The sequence below is a fragment of the Pteropus alecto genome, unplaced genomic scaffold (assembly GCF_000325575.1).
Source record: "Pteropus alecto unplaced genomic scaffold, ASM32557v1 scaffold313, whole genome shotgun sequence".
NCBI lineage: Eukaryota > Metazoa > Chordata > Mammalia > Chiroptera > Pteropodidae > Pteropus > Pteropus alecto.
In genome coordinates this window covers 2,470,276-2,489,919 of record NW_006434832.1, presented here as the reverse complement: position 1 = coordinate 2,489,919, position 19,644 = coordinate 2,470,276, and the positions used below count along the sequence as shown (strand labels likewise).

The following is a 19,644-nucleotide window of genomic DNA, read 5'->3' as shown; positions in this document are numbered from 1 at the left end:
CCATATCATTTTAAAATAAATTTCCTACCTACCATCATATTCAGGAAGACTTTGCTCCTTGAAGACAGCACGCATAAAGTCATCTAACTTCACCATTCCATTTTCTGTAAAATAAACAGATTATACATTTTGTTTTATTTTGCATAAAAGGAAAATACACATTTTAATAAAACGTGAAAAAATTATGTAGCCTTTACTTCATCGTCATCCTATTTCTCCTTTATATCCTGTCTCCCTAGAAGAGTCATTCTAAATTAGATCAGTTCATTTCAACAATTACTGAGGACATGTTAGTGCCAAGAACTATGCTAGGCACCAAGAAAACAACAATAAGTAAGATAAAGTCCCTGATTTTTCAATATCTATTACAAAGTGCAAAGGAGTGAGCTAGGTACTCAGTTCTTGATAGATATAGGAAAAAGAAAAGGTGCCCATATAGATAGACCATGAGAAAGTTAAGGAGTCTATTTCACACTATCATGAAAATCCAATCAGTATACCATCCATTAAGACACTTTGACAATACTAATAAGTCCTGATAGACTCAAGTATCCCCATCCCTAACCCTAGTATCCAGCAAGTCCAAATAATTACCTATTTTTATTTATTTTTATTTTTAAATTTACAAGTATTTTCCAATTTAATTAAAAATAATTAATAAACTACCTATTTTTAAATACAAACCCACCACAGTGATCATGCCAATCCTGATAAGCAGCAAAAAGGGCTCAATTATTTAGTAGCATCTACTTCTAAATTTTTAAATCAAATCTTCATTCCTATTTGCCTTAGCTAAGAAATTTTGCTCAGTTTCTAAGAATTCGCTTCTAAAATTATTTCAAAGTGTGTGTTTCCCCAAAATGTTGCCTCTGCCCTCTCCTCTCAAGTGGATTTCTGCTATGGACAATTTTTACTTAATGACAAAACAACTTCTCTAAAAACAAAAACCCTTCCTGGGAATTTAAACTCTTCCTTGAATTTAGGCTGTTGACTGGGATATGTCATTTAACATCTAGATGCTAACTACCTGCCTCGATAGTTATCATTAGCCTTAAATTTCTAGCTATGGTACTCCCTCTACATTTGAGAACCTCCAATTATTTCTCCTTACATCCCTGGACTATTTGCTTAGAGACTTTGTACCCCTTGGATACTGTGATTTTGCTCCTGAACCTCTCTATAATTGTACTGGCCTTCTGCAATACCTGTCTCATACTAGAAGGCACAGCTAGAGATAGAAATGAAGCCAATTGAAACAATTCTGAGATATGAAAGGCCTAGGCCCTCTAAACTAATCCATTAGGTCAGACTTTCCAGAAATATTTTTTTACTATTTTCTATTTTTATATGTTCTTTCTGAATCTTGTTTAGAATGGCCCATTCTGTTCTATTTCTAGTTGAGAGAACTTACTCCAACATTTAATACTATCCCATAAAAGTATCTAATTTTCTCATAAAGTATTGTAGTATCAGTTTCTCACCATTTCTACTGGTGTCTGTCACAATCTTCTTGAATTCCTTATCTGATAAAGAAATTCCTATTGAAGGCAAAATGGACTGAAGTTCTTCTGCAGCAATGTAATTTCCTTGGGGTTTACTGATAGCTTCACAGACATTTTCTAAATATATAAAATGTAGAGAACTATTCAGCAACAGAATTTATGTGTCTTAAGCAATAATTGTTACCTAAAATCTTTATCTAGTAATCAGAAAGCAAGTTTTATTTACTTACTATTACCTTACAGAAGGATTGCTTTTCTCTTCATATTTCTGTTATCTTACATTATACTTAACCTTTCTCTTATAACTCACACATGAAAGTATCTTGAAATTCTATAAACATTTATAAACTACTTGTTTGGAGAAACAGAATATTCCAGTGACCCAGCCAATGCTGCTTGGTTCTGATTAAAATATAATGAATAAATCCAAGAGATCAAAACACCAGTATGTTTTAAATTCAAAGATTCCGAGCAAAAAGTGAGAGTTCTTCCCTGTAACATTACTTTTTCATGATTTCAGCTCACAATCTTCAAAATCATAAAATACTAGAAGCAAATACATGTGGCCATCATGTGCCTCCTAATTATATTACTTCTGAGGTATTACGGCCAAAATGCATAACCTGGATTTATTCATGAAGAAATATAAGGAAAAGACAAAATGAAGGATATTATACAAAATAACTAGTCAATATTCTTCAAAAGTGTAAAAGTCATGAAAGATTGAGAAACCATTCATATTAGAGGAAACTAAGGACATATGACAACTAAATGTAATGTGTCATTCTGGATGAGATCCTGGACCAGAAAAAGGACATTCATGGAACAACTGACAAAATTTGAATAAGGTCTTTAGATTAGTAAATAATGCTGTATTCAATGTTAATTTCCTAGTTTAGATTATTGTACTGTGGTTATATAAGATCTTAATACTCGGTAAAACTAGATGAAGAGTATATAAGAATGTTTTTACTTTTGCGTAATTCTTATGAATTTAAGATTATTTTGAAATGAAAAGTTAAAAATGTTTTTAAAATGTAAATCAAGGGGCAGTCACATTTCATAGATGCCCAGTTACCATCAATTTATTTGGAGAAGTTATACCAGCTAACCTATTTCATTACTTCTCTATATAGAGGACATTAAGTATGCAGTGGTAGGTGACATCATTTGATTTTGGTGACACTAGGAAGATTACCGGTTTCTTTCTCAGGCCTCTTCTATCCACTGGCTAACTGCCTACTACTCCATTATTTCTTTTACCAGGGCTTTTATTCTTACTGAATGAAACACAGAGTAACAGCAATATATCAGTAAAGAAATCAGAATAAATAATTGTGTAGCTCTTTAATAGATCATACTCCTTTTTCAACTGAGTTATTTAAAATATGCATTAGTTTTAAGATTCACTAATTTTTCACTAAGCACTCATTTTAATAATTACGTTTAATACTAAATGCAATAAAAAGGTCAGAAAGTTTCTTTAAAGAATACAAACATAGCTTAAAGAACTTCAGCCAAGGACTATAGGAAGGAGTGCTTAATTGGGTTCTATACACAGTACTTCAGTGATTTAAGTAGTATGAAGGAGGAAAACATGTAATTGTTGGGAAACCATTGCTCATCTTCGAGGAAGACCATAAAGCCTGGGAGATCTGAGATATGTAGTATTAGTTATTTTCTCTTGATAGTCCCATATCCATAAGAGGTAATGCCTGAAGTACTATGGATATCATATAGTTAAATTATGGAACTCTGTGCAAAAATTTCACATAGACTTCTTACATATTTGGTTAAATAAATTATAAAATAAACATTTCCAAAAGAAAACAGGCCCTCTATTTTCTAGGGAACTTGAGTGACTCCATCTGATCACTGAATAAGCTTCTCAGTCTAAGTTAGGCTCCCCCAAAAGGCAGCATCTGAAAAGGAACTATTATCAAAACCACAGCATTTTATTTATTGGCCTATGTACCAGAAGTGGTGTTTACCCAGAATACTGACAATTGAAATGTCTACAACTAATAACTGATTAACTTAGCTTGTTTCTATGATACTCAAGAACTCAAAGGACCTAGACTTTGACTTACATATATGATACTGACCCAGAGCATTAATTGTAGCTTTTTCCTTAGATGAAACTTGATTTAGGAGGCTGGACTGCCTTCTCACAGCTGGCTTCTGAAGTTTTGGGATGCTAAAAACATCGCTTATATCCAGAGACTTTTTGAGGCTTGTAATACTCTTCAAGTTTTGTGGTTCAGACTTTGAATCATAAATTTCAACCTTCTCTGAACTTCTCTTAAAGTTTATGCTATCTTTTGAATATGATTCCTGGAATCCTACATTATTGCTATCAATCCCATCCACGAATTTTCTTATGTGCAAATTATTTTTTGGTCTTTTAAATTCCAGGTCATCATTATCCTCCATAATTTTATGATATTGAAGTTTTTTTCTATTTAACTTTGGGGATAATGACAGTTTAGGCAGTCTGGAAGATAAAACGCTTTTCTTCCTACATGGTAGACAACCTCCTGACACATTTGATAACTTTCTGTTTGAAGTAGCTTCATCCAAGGCTGACCATTCCATAATTGCTGAGCAAGAAAAACATATTCAATTATTTCATTTACCTGTACAATTTGTAATATTGTTTAAAAAATAAGTCCTCATGAAAGATATTCAAGATATTATCCGTTGCTTAAATTGATAAAACAAATTTAATAAGTTGAAAAAAACTAACAGAGCTGAAGGTCAAAATATGTTAACTATTAACTAGGTTAAATATAATCTGCTGAAGCTTATTTAGGTATAAAACTTAAATACTTATTTAAATATACTTAATATATTTAATACATTATCCCCTAGTTATGAAGTTGCAGAACCATGAGGAAGTTGTAGAGGGGAAATTTTTATTTATAAAGTTAGAATACAAATAATTACTAAAGATTCTCAATACTTGTGGGAAAAATTAACTTTGTATATAACATAATATCTTTAGAAAAATATTAATACAATGTCCCAACTAGAACTTTATTTACAAAATTTATCTGATGGCTCCGAATAGTACTTTACATTTAAATAACACATGTTAATGTATTTCAAATGTTTTAATACTTAATCCTCAGAACAACTCTAGGAGATTGTCAAGCTCCTATAAAATCAAAAAACAGACTTCAACAGAGTAGCAGTACAATCTTGACTATGAAGACATTTCACTTAGAGAAAATAGAAAGTCTCTTTGCGTAGTCTATATTATAATGAACAACTAAAAGAAAATATTTGAATTTTAAACATCTAAAAAAATTTAAAATTAATTTTTTAATTGACATATAACACTGTATTAATTTTAGATACTAAAAGTCTAGAAATCTTTAAAATTGGTGATTTGGATCTCTAAGTGTTATCTATCAAAAAGAAATAGGCTAAGTGAATAGGTAAAAAAAAAAAAATCTTTTGACATTTCTGTTTTAAGCCAAGACATCATAATAGAAACCAACTCTCTCCTTCAGACTTAAACAACCAAAAAAAACTGGACAAGATATGAAAAGGAACAGTTTTTAGACATCAGACAATGTGCAGCATAGGACAGTAATCCTTTAATGAAGGGAAACAAATGAGTTGAACCCTACAATTGCACCAGCTTACTGTCTAGAAGGAGTTTCCATGCTACAGCATAGGAAAGTAAAACTTGAACAGAGCCTGCTGGTCTGAATGAGTAGAGGAAATAGAGATAAGAGAGAAAGAAGGCCAAAGAGGCTAGAATATGACAACAGAGTGCCAGAAAAGAGAGAACTGCTGAGCTATGGAGATCAACAGAGGGGTCCACTTGACTCTTTGGCTGAATATTAATCAGCACATACATGAGAGGATACTACTACCAAAAGACAAGGGAAGAACTACCAGAAAAGTGTAGGTAGAACAATTTTTGAAACTCAACGAGAATTGAGAGTGATTTGTGATCTTACCAGTCACAGCAGAAAGACCTTGTAATACATGGAGCATCCATAGACTCATCTGAAGAATATTACCTTATAGTAGAGCTAAATTAGCTTTAAAATGCTTTTTAAACTTTTTTTAAACTTTTAAAAGCAAGTCTCAGAAGGACTCAACTGATTCCAAGAAACTCAACTGTATCAGAACAAATTCCAACACTGTTTAAGGCAATCCAGCAAACAACAGTATAAACTTTACAATGTACAGCATCCCATCAAAAATTAAAAGGCATCTAAAATATCAGGAGATATGAGCCATAACCAGTAGAAAAATCAATTGATAGAAACTGACTCAGAAATGGTAGAACTTATAGAACTATCACACGACTACATTTACATAGTTATTATAAGCATTTTTTATATGTTTAGAAAGGTAGAAGAATATATATGAACATATTGCTTTTATTCTGTCTCTGTCCTCCTGCCTCTTGTCCCTGGACGTTGGAATAGACATAAAAGTGTATAGCATAGTATTATAAATAAAGCCCTAGATTTCTGGCTAAAGAAACAAACAAATTTTAAAAAAGAACTCTAAGAGACTAAAAATCACCAAGTAGATTGTGGAGAGAATGAAGCTCAGAAAACTAACCTCGTGAAGTTGATTATGAACTCCTAGACTCAACCCTGAGCTGCACATATATAGATTTGACCATAAACTGTACACCATAGATTTTGTATACTGAACTCCAGGAGAGACTACCACCTAGGTCCCAGTTGGCGAATAGATGGCCCACAGATTTGAATAGCACTGCAAAGGTTGTGAATAACAAACTGATACTGTAATTACAAAACAAGAAAAATTGATTAAAACTTTTGGCCTGAACCAAACTGAGTCCAATTCTGCTGAAAATAAATTTCAACATTTCCACAGAATTTCCATGAAATTAAGACCAACAGTCTCACAACTTAATATTCAAAATGTCCAAGATATCATTCAAAATCACTTGGCATATAAAGAACCAAGAAAATTTCAATTTGCATGGGAAAAGTCAGTCAACAGATGCCAACACGAAGATAACAAAGAGGTTGGAATTGTCTGACAAAGACTTCAAAGGAGCTATTATAAAAATGTTCCAGCATACATGGGAAAAATACTTTTGAAATCAATAGAAAGGAAGTCTCAGAAAATAAATATATATAGAACAAGCAAATGGAAATTTTAAAACTGGAAAATATAATAGCTAAAGTAAAAAAAACCCAACTCACCCAATAGGCTCAATAGCAGAATGGAGAATGTTAGACAAAGAGTTCATGAAATTGAAGATAGAGCAACAGAAATTATTCAATCTGAACAAGAGAAGAAAATAAGAATAAAAAAAAGATAAACAGAGTCTCAAGGACTTAGAGTACAATACCAAAGAGGTCTTACATTTGTGTCAATCGAATCTCAGAAGAACAGGAAAAAAGAGTGTGGTACAGGACAAATATTTAAAGTTATAATGACAAAAAAAATTTTCCAAATTTGGCAAAAAGCAAATTCAAGAACTTCAATGAACCCCAATAAATGCAAAAATCCACTCCCAAACACATCACGATCAAACTGCTAAAAACTAAAGACAAACGAAAATATTTTGAAAGCAACCAGAGAAAAACAACACATTTCATGATTTGAATAACATCCAATTTCTCATCAGAAACTGTGAAAGCCAGAAGTAAAAGGAATGACATTTTTAAAGTGCTGAAAGAAAATAACTATCAATCCAGAATCCTATATCCAATGAAAAAAATCTTTCAGTAATTAAAAAAATAAAGATATTATCAGATGAAGAAAAATTAAACCAATTCATTTTTAACAGATCTACTCTTTAAAAAAAAAAAAACTATTGAAAGGAATTCTTCATACAGAATGGAAATTATACCCAAAGACATCTGGACAGTCGAAAATGAAGGAAGAAAAATATAGAATGGTAAAGATTTGGTTAAATATAATAGACTATTTTTCTCCTCTTTACAGTTTAAAATTTGTTTGGATGTTGAAAGCAAAATTTATAAACATTGTCTGGTGGTATTTTCAATGTACGTTGTGATAATACATAAGAAAATCACAATATAAAGTGGGGAGGGTAAAGAGACCTATAAAATGGTAAAATTTCTATATTCTATTATGACATAGTAAAATATGTATTTAAGTATACTGTAAAGGTTAAGTCTGTATATTGAACAATCATTGAGAAATGTAGAGATATGATGAAAATATCTATAGATAAATTTTAAACGAATATTTTAAAAAGTTCAAAAAAGGAGGCAAAGAAATGGTTGAAAAACAGAAAATAAAAAAAAATAACATGTATACCTATCTATGAACATATAAGTAATTAAATTAAACATAAATGGTTTAAACACTCCAATTAAAAGACAGGGATTATGAGAAAGAATAAGAAAACATCACACAACTCTATGTGGTTTACAAAATACAGTATACCAAATATGATGACATAGGAAGGTTAAAAGTAAAAGGATGGAAAATATATGCCATATAAATGCTAATCAAAAGAAAATGGAAGTGGTTATATTAATATCAGAAAAAGTAAACTTAAGAAAAAGCAGAGAAAATTACCAGTGATTACATATGCATTACTTAATGATAAAAGTTGATCACCAAGAAGATATAACTATTCTAAAGGTGAATGCAACTAACAGCAGTTTCAAAATGCACGAACAAAAACCTGACAAAACTTAAAGGAGAAAAGTAGACAAATTCACAATTATATTTCGAGACAACATTCCTTTCTCAGTAATAGACCTGGTAGAAAATCAGCAAAGATACAGAAGTAATACATGACATAAATGATTAGAATCATGCATGGAAATGTGTGTATAATCATCAATAACATCCAGGTAGGAAAAGAACAAAACACAAAAAAACTTCTATACCAGAAATAAAATTAGATTTCAAAATAAACTTTAACACTTTCAGATAATGATGGCAAATTGAACGAACTTCAAAAAATCTATTTAAACTAAAGAAATTTTTTAAACATCATATATTAATAATAAAACAAACAGGAAAAGAAACAAGTGCAATAAAATCTGGAAGCTAGAAAGCAAACGAACTTAGTAAATCTGAAAAAGCTAAATGCTAAGCCAAAATAGAAGAAAGCCATGAAGCAACCCAATTTGTAACACAAAGCCTCCAAATGCTCATAATTTATGGCATTTAGGTACCTCTAAAAGTGAGGGTAAGTGTAAAGCTAAAACTAAAGAGTTGGTTAAAAGTCCATTTAAGTAGTATGAGATATCTAGATTCCCTCCACATAGCCAGATATTGACCTTCTCCCACTGCAGCAGAAGACTAAAAGTTCATCAGAGAGGGTTAAGCACAAGGTCTCTGGATTAGGAAATACTAAACACAACAAAGAGTAGGAGTATTATATGGAAAATGAGTAGGGAGGGTTACATGACTATTTACACTGAATAATCGGAACTCCAGTTTTTGGTCTCACTAAACACCTATGGAACTCTGGTAAGCAAGCCTACACCCTCCAAGAAGGATATAGTAGAAGCTTCTTTTTGAACACTCTGACCATCTCAAAAATTTAAAAAAATAAAATAAAAAAAAAACAACAAAGATAGTAATATCAAGGGTTTTCTAGGCAAACAGCCCAGCCAGGTCACCCTACAGCAGAGTTTCTCAACTTCAGCAGTATTGGTATTTGAGGACAGATAATTCTTTATTGAGGGGGGCTGTCCTGTGCATTATAGAACATTTAGAAGCATCCCTAACCTCTAATTACTTGATGCCAGTAGCACAGGTTATGATGACCAAAAATGTCTCCAGATGTTACCAAATGTTCCCGGGGATGGAAAAAATCCCCAAATCACCTCTTGTTAAGAACCACTCCCCTACAGTGTTCAGCCTATTGTCAACTAGTTCCACCCTTAGTCTCAGAGCTTGCAAATAGCTTTTTAGTTCACTGTTCCTCAACATGAGCAGATAATCAAAGATCTCCAGACTTTTAGGAATGCCTCTGAAACAAAAAGCAAACAACCAGATAAACTATCTTGGAGAAAACAGTAGAAATAAAAAAAAAATTTAACCATTATCAATATCCTCAGTGTAAAAGAAGATATTATGTCCATGAAATAACAGGAGTGTCCATGAAACAAGAAGAAGGTATTGTAATAAAATAACATTAGGAGGGGAAAAGAAGTTCTTGGAAATTAAAGAGTACAAATCAAAAATAAAATAGAGAGGTTGAAAGGTAAAGCAAAGAAATCTCCCAGAAAGCAGAACAAAAAGGCAAGAAAAAAAAGGTTTAAAAAAAAGGGAGAATCAGCCCAGAATGTCAATATCCAAATAATAAGAGTTCCAGAAAAAACATAAAAATAAAAGGAAATCATCAACAAAAATGTTTTAATTTCCCAGAATCAAAGGATGTTATATCTGCACAATTGCTGCAAAGAAACCTACTTTAAGGTTCATGATCATGAAATTTCAGAACATTATATGCAAAGAAAATAGCCTATAAGCTTGTAAAGTCAAAATTCAGTTATATACAAAGGATCATATTCAAAATTCAGTTATATACAAAGAATTTTAAACTTCAACAGCAACACTGAAAAGTAGAAAATCCAAAATTCTGAGGAAAACATATTTCCAGTCTAGCATTCTATACCCAAACTATCAATCAAACATGAGGACAGAATCTGATACAGGAGGAGAAAAATGAAAAGCATCCAGGATGTTAATGAGGAGAGATCCCAGGATGACAGCTGCACACAAGATGTAGGGGGCAACAAATCCACATTGAAGAATATCAGAATAATACCATTCTAAGGAAGATTTCTTCAAGAATACAAAACTGATAGACTCTCTGTTACATCAAAACGAAGAGGATATTTAGACAGGTTGCAGTGTTTGGGATTGGATCAGTAATAAATTTTTTTTTAAAAACCAAGCAAAAACATAAATAAGACAATTATTAATTTAAAAACAAAAACTTGCACAGAAGAAGAAAGTAAACACAAGATACTATATGGCTCAGTTGTGGATAGTGTTTATATTAACATGTTAATATAAATACTAAATTAAAAATTAATCAAATTACCTCTTAACTATATTGGGAGAATGGATAAGTATGTAAAGAATAAGTGGATGTGGTAGGAACAGGGCAGATAAAACAGAACTAAATCTTTATTTTTTATAGCAGGGAGTTAACTATATCTACCCAAAATTTTAAAAATCAACAAGTAGCAAATACACATGTTGTTTACAGTCATGTGGATAAATACCAAGTAATTAGCTAAAACATTTTAAATATTTGCTTCTGAGAAGCTTGCCTGAAGTATCAGGCAAAAGGTTGCTTTTTTGTGTAGCAAACTTTATATAGAAATACATGCTGTAATTCTTAAAATTATGTACATAGATAATCTTGAACAAATGAATTTGGACAAATGAGAGAAAGATTAAGAAGCAACATGATATGCAATAGGAAGAGATTAAAAAAACAATGTACTTAATGAAGAAAAACTAAATAACGATAGGAAAAAACATACTAAATTTTTTTAAATAGTCAATGTAAGGATGTCAGAGTGACCCACATTGCAAATTAAATATTATCTTTTTAAAATATTACTATTTTGTTTTAAAGTTGACTTTATGTTATTAAGGAAAATATTAAGGGAAAGATGAAAGTAGAAAAATTATGAGATACTGATATTATATAATCAACATTACTTAGGTATATTTAGGGCGTTATATTAAATTTTTATCTCCCTGATTTAAGAATTAGAGCAAAGAGTTCAGAGAAGGCTTTCAAACCCTGTATTATGAAACTCATAAATTAGAATTTAATTTAAAAACTATTTATAGACAAAACTTTCTACAGCAACAAGAATTCACTTACAAACATCTTCATACTGTCGCTGTAGTTCATCCAAAGTAAATATAATATCCCTGATATCCACCTGGTGGTTACCTGTAACAGAAATTTAAACTCTTTTGTTTAAATTCTATTTTGAACACAAGTATAGCTGCCATCCTATTCTAATATGAAAATAACACAGAAATGTGTGGAAGTAGGAATAGAGGGCCAGCTATTATGGATATTTGAATAATATCTGGAATTGTGAATTAATAACTCATTACACACTGAAAAATAAGACTAAAATATCACTTAAAAATTATTTTTGAATGAACAAAATATACTGAAGGCTGTGAAAAATAATGCAGTATCTACATTGTGTACATCAGAAAAACATTTACTTAGCACCTTCTATGTGCCCAGCACTCTCATTATTATAACTTCCTACCGTTCCTGCCCCTGCCCCTATTTAAGACCATTTTCCTTCTTGGGCAATGCATGACAGAGGATGGGTTCAGATGCAGTCATCTTGAATAATGTCATTTCAATTGTGCTTGGAGGTAGAAAATTATTTTCCCAATAGTTTTTGCCTTTGAATGCTTGCCATCCAAGGTGAAAAAGACTGGGAGTTGGCTTAGCCATCTATAAAAATATTGAGTTGTTCATCAGTCTATTCACAAGAAATCAACTGTTCAATTATATGTATAAGTGAAGACCCTGAGAAAAAGATGCAAGTTTTTAAAGTGACTTCTGAGTCAAAGAAGAATTATACACAGTATAGTTTTAGTGTTGGGTAAGTTTGATTCACTCTGGTTCTTTGAAAATTGGTAAGCTATATCAGGTTGCAGGGCTTTAAATTACAGCAAGTATGTATTCGACCCAATCAAAGAAGTGCTAGACCAAATTGATGCTATTGTCTTCTGATTAGAAACTGCTTACTATAGTTTGGTTTCTTATTTCCTTGGTATTCATCCTTATCCTGTTCTAACACCTCAGAGAATCTCCCCAGTGAATTTCTGGCACTTACTATAGATTGATTCTATGTCCCAAGTTCTTAAACCATAGCTTCAGCCCTCAAGCTCTTAAATTTGATCAAGTATTTTGTTGGTCCATACATACACTAATCCAGCAGAGAAGGTTATATTGTTTTTATCTGTTCTCCACTTAGAAAACTCCCTACTCTGGACAGAGGTCCAACATCAACCAATGAGAATGCAATAGCCAATCATTTATACAGATTTACTAGCTATTGCTCAAAATTTATTTCTTGCTTCTAATAAAAGACACGTATCATGAATCCTCCCAAATAAATGTTACCTATTTAAATAGTCCCTGGTGGCCAGAGAAGCATTCCGGAATCTGAAATTACTATTTTGTCCCCTATCTGGCTTATCAAAACCTTAATGAATGATTCCTGGTTGAAACTGAGACAATCAGTATGGTTATAGATACTGTTTATTTCAAAAGAGAAGTTCAAAACAGCCTCCCGCTATAATATTTGTACTTTTAGAGGAAATTCAACCTGGAAAACACAATTACCTAGTGTGAGGGAAAAAAAAATGATCTTAATCATCGAGGTCACATTCAAGGCAACATTACTTTGAAGGTGTTAAGTAATCATTAACACTACATTTCTGTAATCTTCAGAGTCCCACAGTATCAAAAAACCTCCTCTAACAAAGGTTGTGTTAGTCACTTATTTTTCACCAAGTTCATCTCCAGATAACTAACCTCTGTGAGAGAAAAAACTACTGCACCAATACCCTATATCAGAAACCAAAATACCTGACACTCCCAGAACTGCCATCAAGTGATTTTCCATATTCCTCTTGCCATATATGAATAGAGCAAACACTTGCTGGACTTTACTGCAAATTCCAGTGGCATAATTATTTCCTCTTCATTATGACACTCATAAAGACTAACATTTTCTACACCTATCATCCTTACTCCAAAAAAAACAAACCAAATACAAATACAGGATGCTAGAACAGAACCTACAGTGCTATCCCTTATACTAGAGGGAAAGCTGAATTATATTATTCCTTACTTCAAAATTCTGGTGCAGAAAATTCGTATGTCTCCTACCTTGGTGACCCAAATATTTTGGCTTTCTGGGTTTGTTTTTCCTTCAATATTTAAGTAAAATAGCTCAAACCCCAGACCATATGTTATATGAACATAAGTTAATAGTTTCTTCAAACTTTGAGGATTCCTGAGTTGTCTGTACTCTTGTGGTTGATTTTTGTTTTATTTTCTATTCCCATGGACTCTTAATCACACTCATTATCACATTCTACAGTTGCTACCTCCCCTCTCCACCCTAAGCCTAGCTAACATAAAACCTATAGATCTTTATCCTTTAAATCTACCCACCAACAATATTAACACACAGCTATTGTACATAACAAACTTTTACTGATAATTTGCAAAAATTGGAGTTTTTAACAACACATAGTATTGTCCTCAAGTTCTCCTGGCCACTCCGTAGTGATTGCTATACCCCCATCCACTCTTATGTGTAGATTCCCTCAATCTTCTTCCTCCAACTGCAGATGAGCTATTGTTGTATTCTAAATTCCTGTTGTTTTCTTACATAGAGTGCATTGCCTTACCCTTTGCTCAAACTAGGAGTTTCCCAGGAGGCATTAACTCCCATAATCAAACATATCTATTAAAATGATTTTCCAAGTCAAAAGACAAGGACCTTCCTTAGGAGGAATATTACCTCAAGTTTCAGCCAGCTTATTAATACGACAAAATGAAGAAATCTTGTTTTCCCTGATTGGGAGAGGTGAACTAAACAGTGAGAATGATTAATTCATTCAACATATATTTGTTGAGCAATTAATATGTGCCATAAGCACTGTGATAGATACTGAGGTAACAACATTGAGCATAAGTAAACATGATATCTGCTCTCCCGGTGCTTAGTTTTATTTAAGATACATAGATCTTAATCAAACAATTAAAAATACAAATTGCAACTGTGATTAGTGCTGTGAGGGTAGATAATATGAGAATTTTATATAGTCAGAGAGGTCAGAGAAACATCTCTAAAGATTAGAGTTGAGTTTAGATCTAAAGAGTAAGTAGGAATTAACTAGGAGGAGAGGAATGTTCCAGGAAAGGAAAAGAACATGTGTAATGGCTATAACAGGAGAGGGCATAACATATAGTTGAAACCCTAAGAAGGCACAGAGAGCAAGGGAGAATGTGGTCTGAGATAAAGTTGAACATCTGGGTAAAGTCCAGACACTGCAAGGCCTTGTACACAACACTAAAGGGCTCTTTATCCCAAAAGATATTATTAGATTTTATGCAAGGAGGCTAACATGATCAGATGTGTGTTTTGAAAAGATCATCTGGCTACAATGTAAAGGAGTATAAGATTAGATATGAGTAGGCTTATTAGGATGAGCTGCAATGGTCCTAAGGAAAGATTATGGTAACCTAGACTAAGGTAGTAATTTCGGAAAATAGAGATATTTAAGAGATATCTAAGAGTTTAAAATAAAAAAAAAAAAGGGATTATAAGCTGACAAGGTCCTTGCAATCTGTGAGGTCAACCAAGGGTTGCCTTGATTTAAAAAAAAAAAAATTTTTTTTAATAATAGTACTTTATAATGATGACATGATGAGAACAAAGAAAACAGAGTTATCAAGGATTATTCTTAGGTTTCTGCTTCATGTTTCTTGAGCCTGTTCTAGACGCCAAACCTGGTGATAAATGTTTATATTTAATTTCTATAACAACCCTATGAAATGAGCATCATTTGTCCAAATTACCTCCCAAATAAAGTAGAAGACCTGGAAGCCCAGACCAGAATTCCATAAGCCAAAAAGCAAATGCCCTAAAGGCTAATAATACGGCTTGAGAGTAGCTTTAAAATCTCTATGTTGTAGTACATTCCTCCACTTATGTCTATCACCTCATAGCCCACAATAAATGACTACTTAGTAGAACTCCACATTTCAGCAACCAAAAGCCTAATACAAAGCTGCCACAAACAAATGACAAAAACCAATGGAAACCGACTGGAAAGGACATCATGTCTATTTTCCTGCCACATTTACACAAATGGTTCCCTCTGTCTAAAATATGTTTCTCCCTCTTCACCACCACCTGTAACTAATTAACCCCTACTAACTAATCCTTTAATTTAGCTCAGACATCTCCTCCTATAATGATCTTTCCCTGGTGCTACCAGTATGAATTAGCAGCCTATACACATTCTATGATAGTACATGCTACACAACATTATAGTTTTCAGATTACTTGACTCCGGATTAGAATGTGAGTTCCTTCAGGACAAGAAATGTGTTTTATTCATCTGTGTATCATCTAGCATAGTTCCAGATACAGTAGATATTAAATGACTATCAGACTCATTAAATGGATAAATCAATCGATCACTAATCAACCCATTTTTGTAGGACATCCCCTGGTCACATGTAAACACATAATATAAAACATCTGCTAAATATATTTACAATGTTTAAAGAAATCTACATTTTACAGAGAGTAACTGAATAGTATAGGAAGATTTTGTAATCAAAGCTACATAATAAAGTTGAAAATTCAAGAAATTTAGGTCTCCTAACTTGTGGAGTCAATGCTCTTGACACTAGAAATTACCTCTTCACAAAGATAAGAAATGACTATTGGAAAATAGAGATAAGATTGAAAAGAAAAAAAATTCATTTTTATCTTAGACTTTACCAAACATATTAAAATATAACAATTTTAGAAATTTTTCATTTAATTTTTCTAGATTATCTCTTACCATAGACACCAGAAAGCAATGTTGATGGCAAAAAGCAAGAATCAAGAAGGAAAAGAGGAAGTATGAAGCAGAATACTGATATCCAAGAAATATCTATACACATATCAACTCAAATAACTCACTGTCAATACTAGCATGTTTCATTACTTCCTGAAAAGTTTCAGGGATTACAGGAATATCCATGCTATCCAAAACAGCAGCCACTTCATCAATTGCAACTCGACCACCTTTTATACCACAGAAAATCTTTAAGGCATTCTGGAATGCTGAAAAAAAGTAATAAATAAATTACTGTATCATGAAAATCAAAAGCTTTCTTTGGAGATACTGATTTTGTATCAATAACCTACTGGGAAAAAATAATTTTACATAGGCATAGGGTTTTTAAAAATTTACCTGCAAGTAGACATTTGCCCAGTTCTGGCCACATTCCTAGTATAAAATGTGATTTTTTGCTATTAGTACTACTAATATACTATAAATAATAGCTGATTTTTATTGAACACTGTTTATGTGCCAGGCACTGTGTTAAAAACTATAGGTTATCTCATTCAATTATCACAAGAGGCCTATAAAAGAGAAATTATTATTCTTATCCCTACATTACAGATAAGGAAACTAAGGCTTAAAAAACCCCTTCTGACTACGCAGCTGTAAATGGAAAACCCAGAATGCTAATGTAGTAGTATTACTCCAGAATGCTTGCTTTTAACCATTATACGATACTCATCTCTTAGTTAAACCTTATACGATACTTAGTTAACCATTATACGATACTCATCTCTTAGTTAAAACTTTTAACTAAAACAATTTCTTACCAGTTGTATAATATACAATAGCAAGGCAGCTTAATCCAAAATTTGGGGGAGTTATTAATTATTTAAAAATATAATTAAGAAGATAGTATAGAGAGAAGAATGCTATAGTTTCTTTTCAGATTTTTTATCATACTACAGAGTTTGTCAATGGTTTAACCACTATTAAAATTAAGTCATGAATACTAGAGGTTTCAGACTTTCGGAAGCACTATTTCTATCATGAACATGAAGAGTCCTTCCAACGACTTTCTTTACAATTTATATGCAGTGTAAACTCAAAGTTACTAGGAAACCCATTAGAATATGAAATTTTTAAAGAGAAATACATGCAGATTTCATACACAGTGAAGAAAGTACTGTTAATTAAAGAGAGAAATAAACAGATGTAAGACTTCAACAGAAGGGAAAAAAACACATGAACAAAGGCATGGAGGTAAGAATGAAATTGCATATTTAGAGATTTATGATTAGAGCATGGGGTGTTTGCCTGCGAAAGGTTCTATGGAGAAAGGCAGAGCAGCAAGCAAAATTATGAAGAGGTGAGGATGTCAACCATAAAAGTTTGGACTAGATTCATTTAAGAACAGGAATAGCACCTAGATTTTTGAGCAGGAGAATGACATGACAAAAATTGTGTTTTAAGAAAACTAGACAAGCTGTTGTATGCAGGAAAAAGTGGAGACTGGAGATAGAAAATTAAGATGCCATCATAGTGATCCAGATTTTTTAACACTTTTTATGAAATAACTCATGTCTAATTTTACTCAACCTAGACTACTGGGGGAAAAAAGGACTTAAGAGATTCTGAAAAAAAACATAAATTCATATAACCACCCGACCCTAAAATCAGTTACTATCGAAATCATTCTCTTCTATAACTTCGAAGAGTTATCTTTTTACCTGGATCCTGAGAGACCAAAGAACAAGCATCATTCACAGCTTTAAGGAAATCTGAAAAATCCAGCATTCCATTAACTATAAAAATGGTTCAAAAACAGAAGGAAAAAAACTCCATCAGTAAATTTATCAGTGAACTCGCTAAGGACATAAGATAAAAATGCAAACTAAAAATGTGAATAGAATTAACTAGCATTAAAATACCATAGTCTATAAACAAGAGAAGTCAAAATTAACATCAAATATAGAATGTAAAAAGAAAACTTACCAGAAAAATTTTTACATACTATAATTATGTAGTATATTGTGTTGCAGCAATAATAAGGATTATATAGGCTAGAACTGGAGATACAGCAGTACTCTTTACTCAAGGATCTAATTTTTATAATTGTAATTAGGTGCAAAAAATATATGCAATGTGCCAATTTTACATATGTAATGATTTTATCTTAACAGGATAGGATTGACTTTGTCGTGTTCTAGAAGAGTCCTCTGTACCAGTGGTTTTGAGGGAGATTATGGATCCAGTTGAGAGTATAATTAAAGCTTTGCTTGACATCATTCTACCTCTCTCTCCTCTCCCTCCTCTCTCTTTCTGCACTTACATATACACACACACAATGCATTAAACAAATACATACATTAGTAAACCAATCCTTCTCACCCAAATCATCTCATTTTTCATACAAAAAGTAATGGCTATTTCTTAAAAGAAAAAAATCTAAATTATACAAATGAAATTTTCAGTAAGACATTTTTGTTTGGCTTGAATGAAAAGTTGAAATTGTGGAGTGGTTTTTTTACATGATGTTGCACAATTCATCTCTGATAGCAACTAGAACTGAAAACCCAGACTTACAAAGTGTGCCAAAGCACAGAATCAGGGTTCTTAAATTTCATGTTCCAGATAAGCATAGATCTGTGTCAAGAAACATCTGAATTTTTCAAGATTCTTCAAGTTAAATAAGTTGAAGAAGTCATTTTCTTCTATCATCAAGTAAATGAGGCCAATTTTGAAAGCGTTTTACATCAATGCTATCTACGTCCAGAAGAAAAATCATTAAAAATCCACATTTCAATTTAATGTCACCTGAGCAAAGTAACCTAAAAAAGAACAATTCAGTGCTTCCAGTGGTCTGCAGGCTTCTACCTGCAGAGAAATTGACAAGGCCTAATTGTTCACATTTCCAAATGACAGAAGCTCTTTCTCCGATATTGGCGAGTTTGTCAAGTTGTCTGCCTTAAAACTTCTTTTACAGTGCCAACAACTTAATAAAATGCATAGAAGAAAACATAGGAACTAAACTCAAGAACCTTGGACTTAAAGAGGATTTTATGAATTTGACCTCAAAAACAAATATAAATGAATGGGACTACATCAAACTAAAAAGCTTCTGCTCAGCAAAAGAAACCATCAACAAGGTAAAGACACAACTATCCGAATGGGAAAATATATTTGCGAGCAAGCCCGATAAGGGCTTAATATCTAAAATATACAAAGAACTCATACAACTCAATAACAACAACAAAAAAAACAAATGATCCGATCAAAAAATGGGCAGAAGACTGGAACAGACACTTCTCCCAGAGGACATACAAATGGCCAACAAATATATGAAAAGATGCTCGACATCGCTAGCTATTAGGGAAATGCAAATCAAAACCACAGTAAGATATCATCTCACATCTGTTAAAATAGCTATAATCAATAGGACAAGTAACAACAAATGTTGGAGAGGACGTGGAGAAAAAGGAACCCTCATACACTGCTGGTGGGACTGCAAATTGGTACAGTCACTGTGGAAAACAGTATGGAGATTCCTCAAAAAACTAAGAAT

The 19,644-nt window shown here is 32.4% G+C and overlaps 1 protein-coding gene across 1 annotated transcript in view; it reads right to left on the bottom strand.

Moving 5' to 3' along the window:
- Window positions 1-19,644, bottom strand: part of EFCAB13 (EF-hand calcium binding domain 13) — a 49,702-nt gene that overhangs the window by 14,654 nt on the left and 15,404 nt on the right. The window contains 5 exon segments of the mRNA XM_015588024.1: window positions 33-104; window positions 1,482-1,619; window positions 3,608-4,102; window positions 11,347-11,418; window positions 16,214-16,357. Coding sequence (XP_015443510.1) covers window positions 33-104; window positions 1,482-1,619; window positions 3,608-4,102; window positions 11,347-11,418; window positions 16,214-16,357 — 921 coding nt within the window.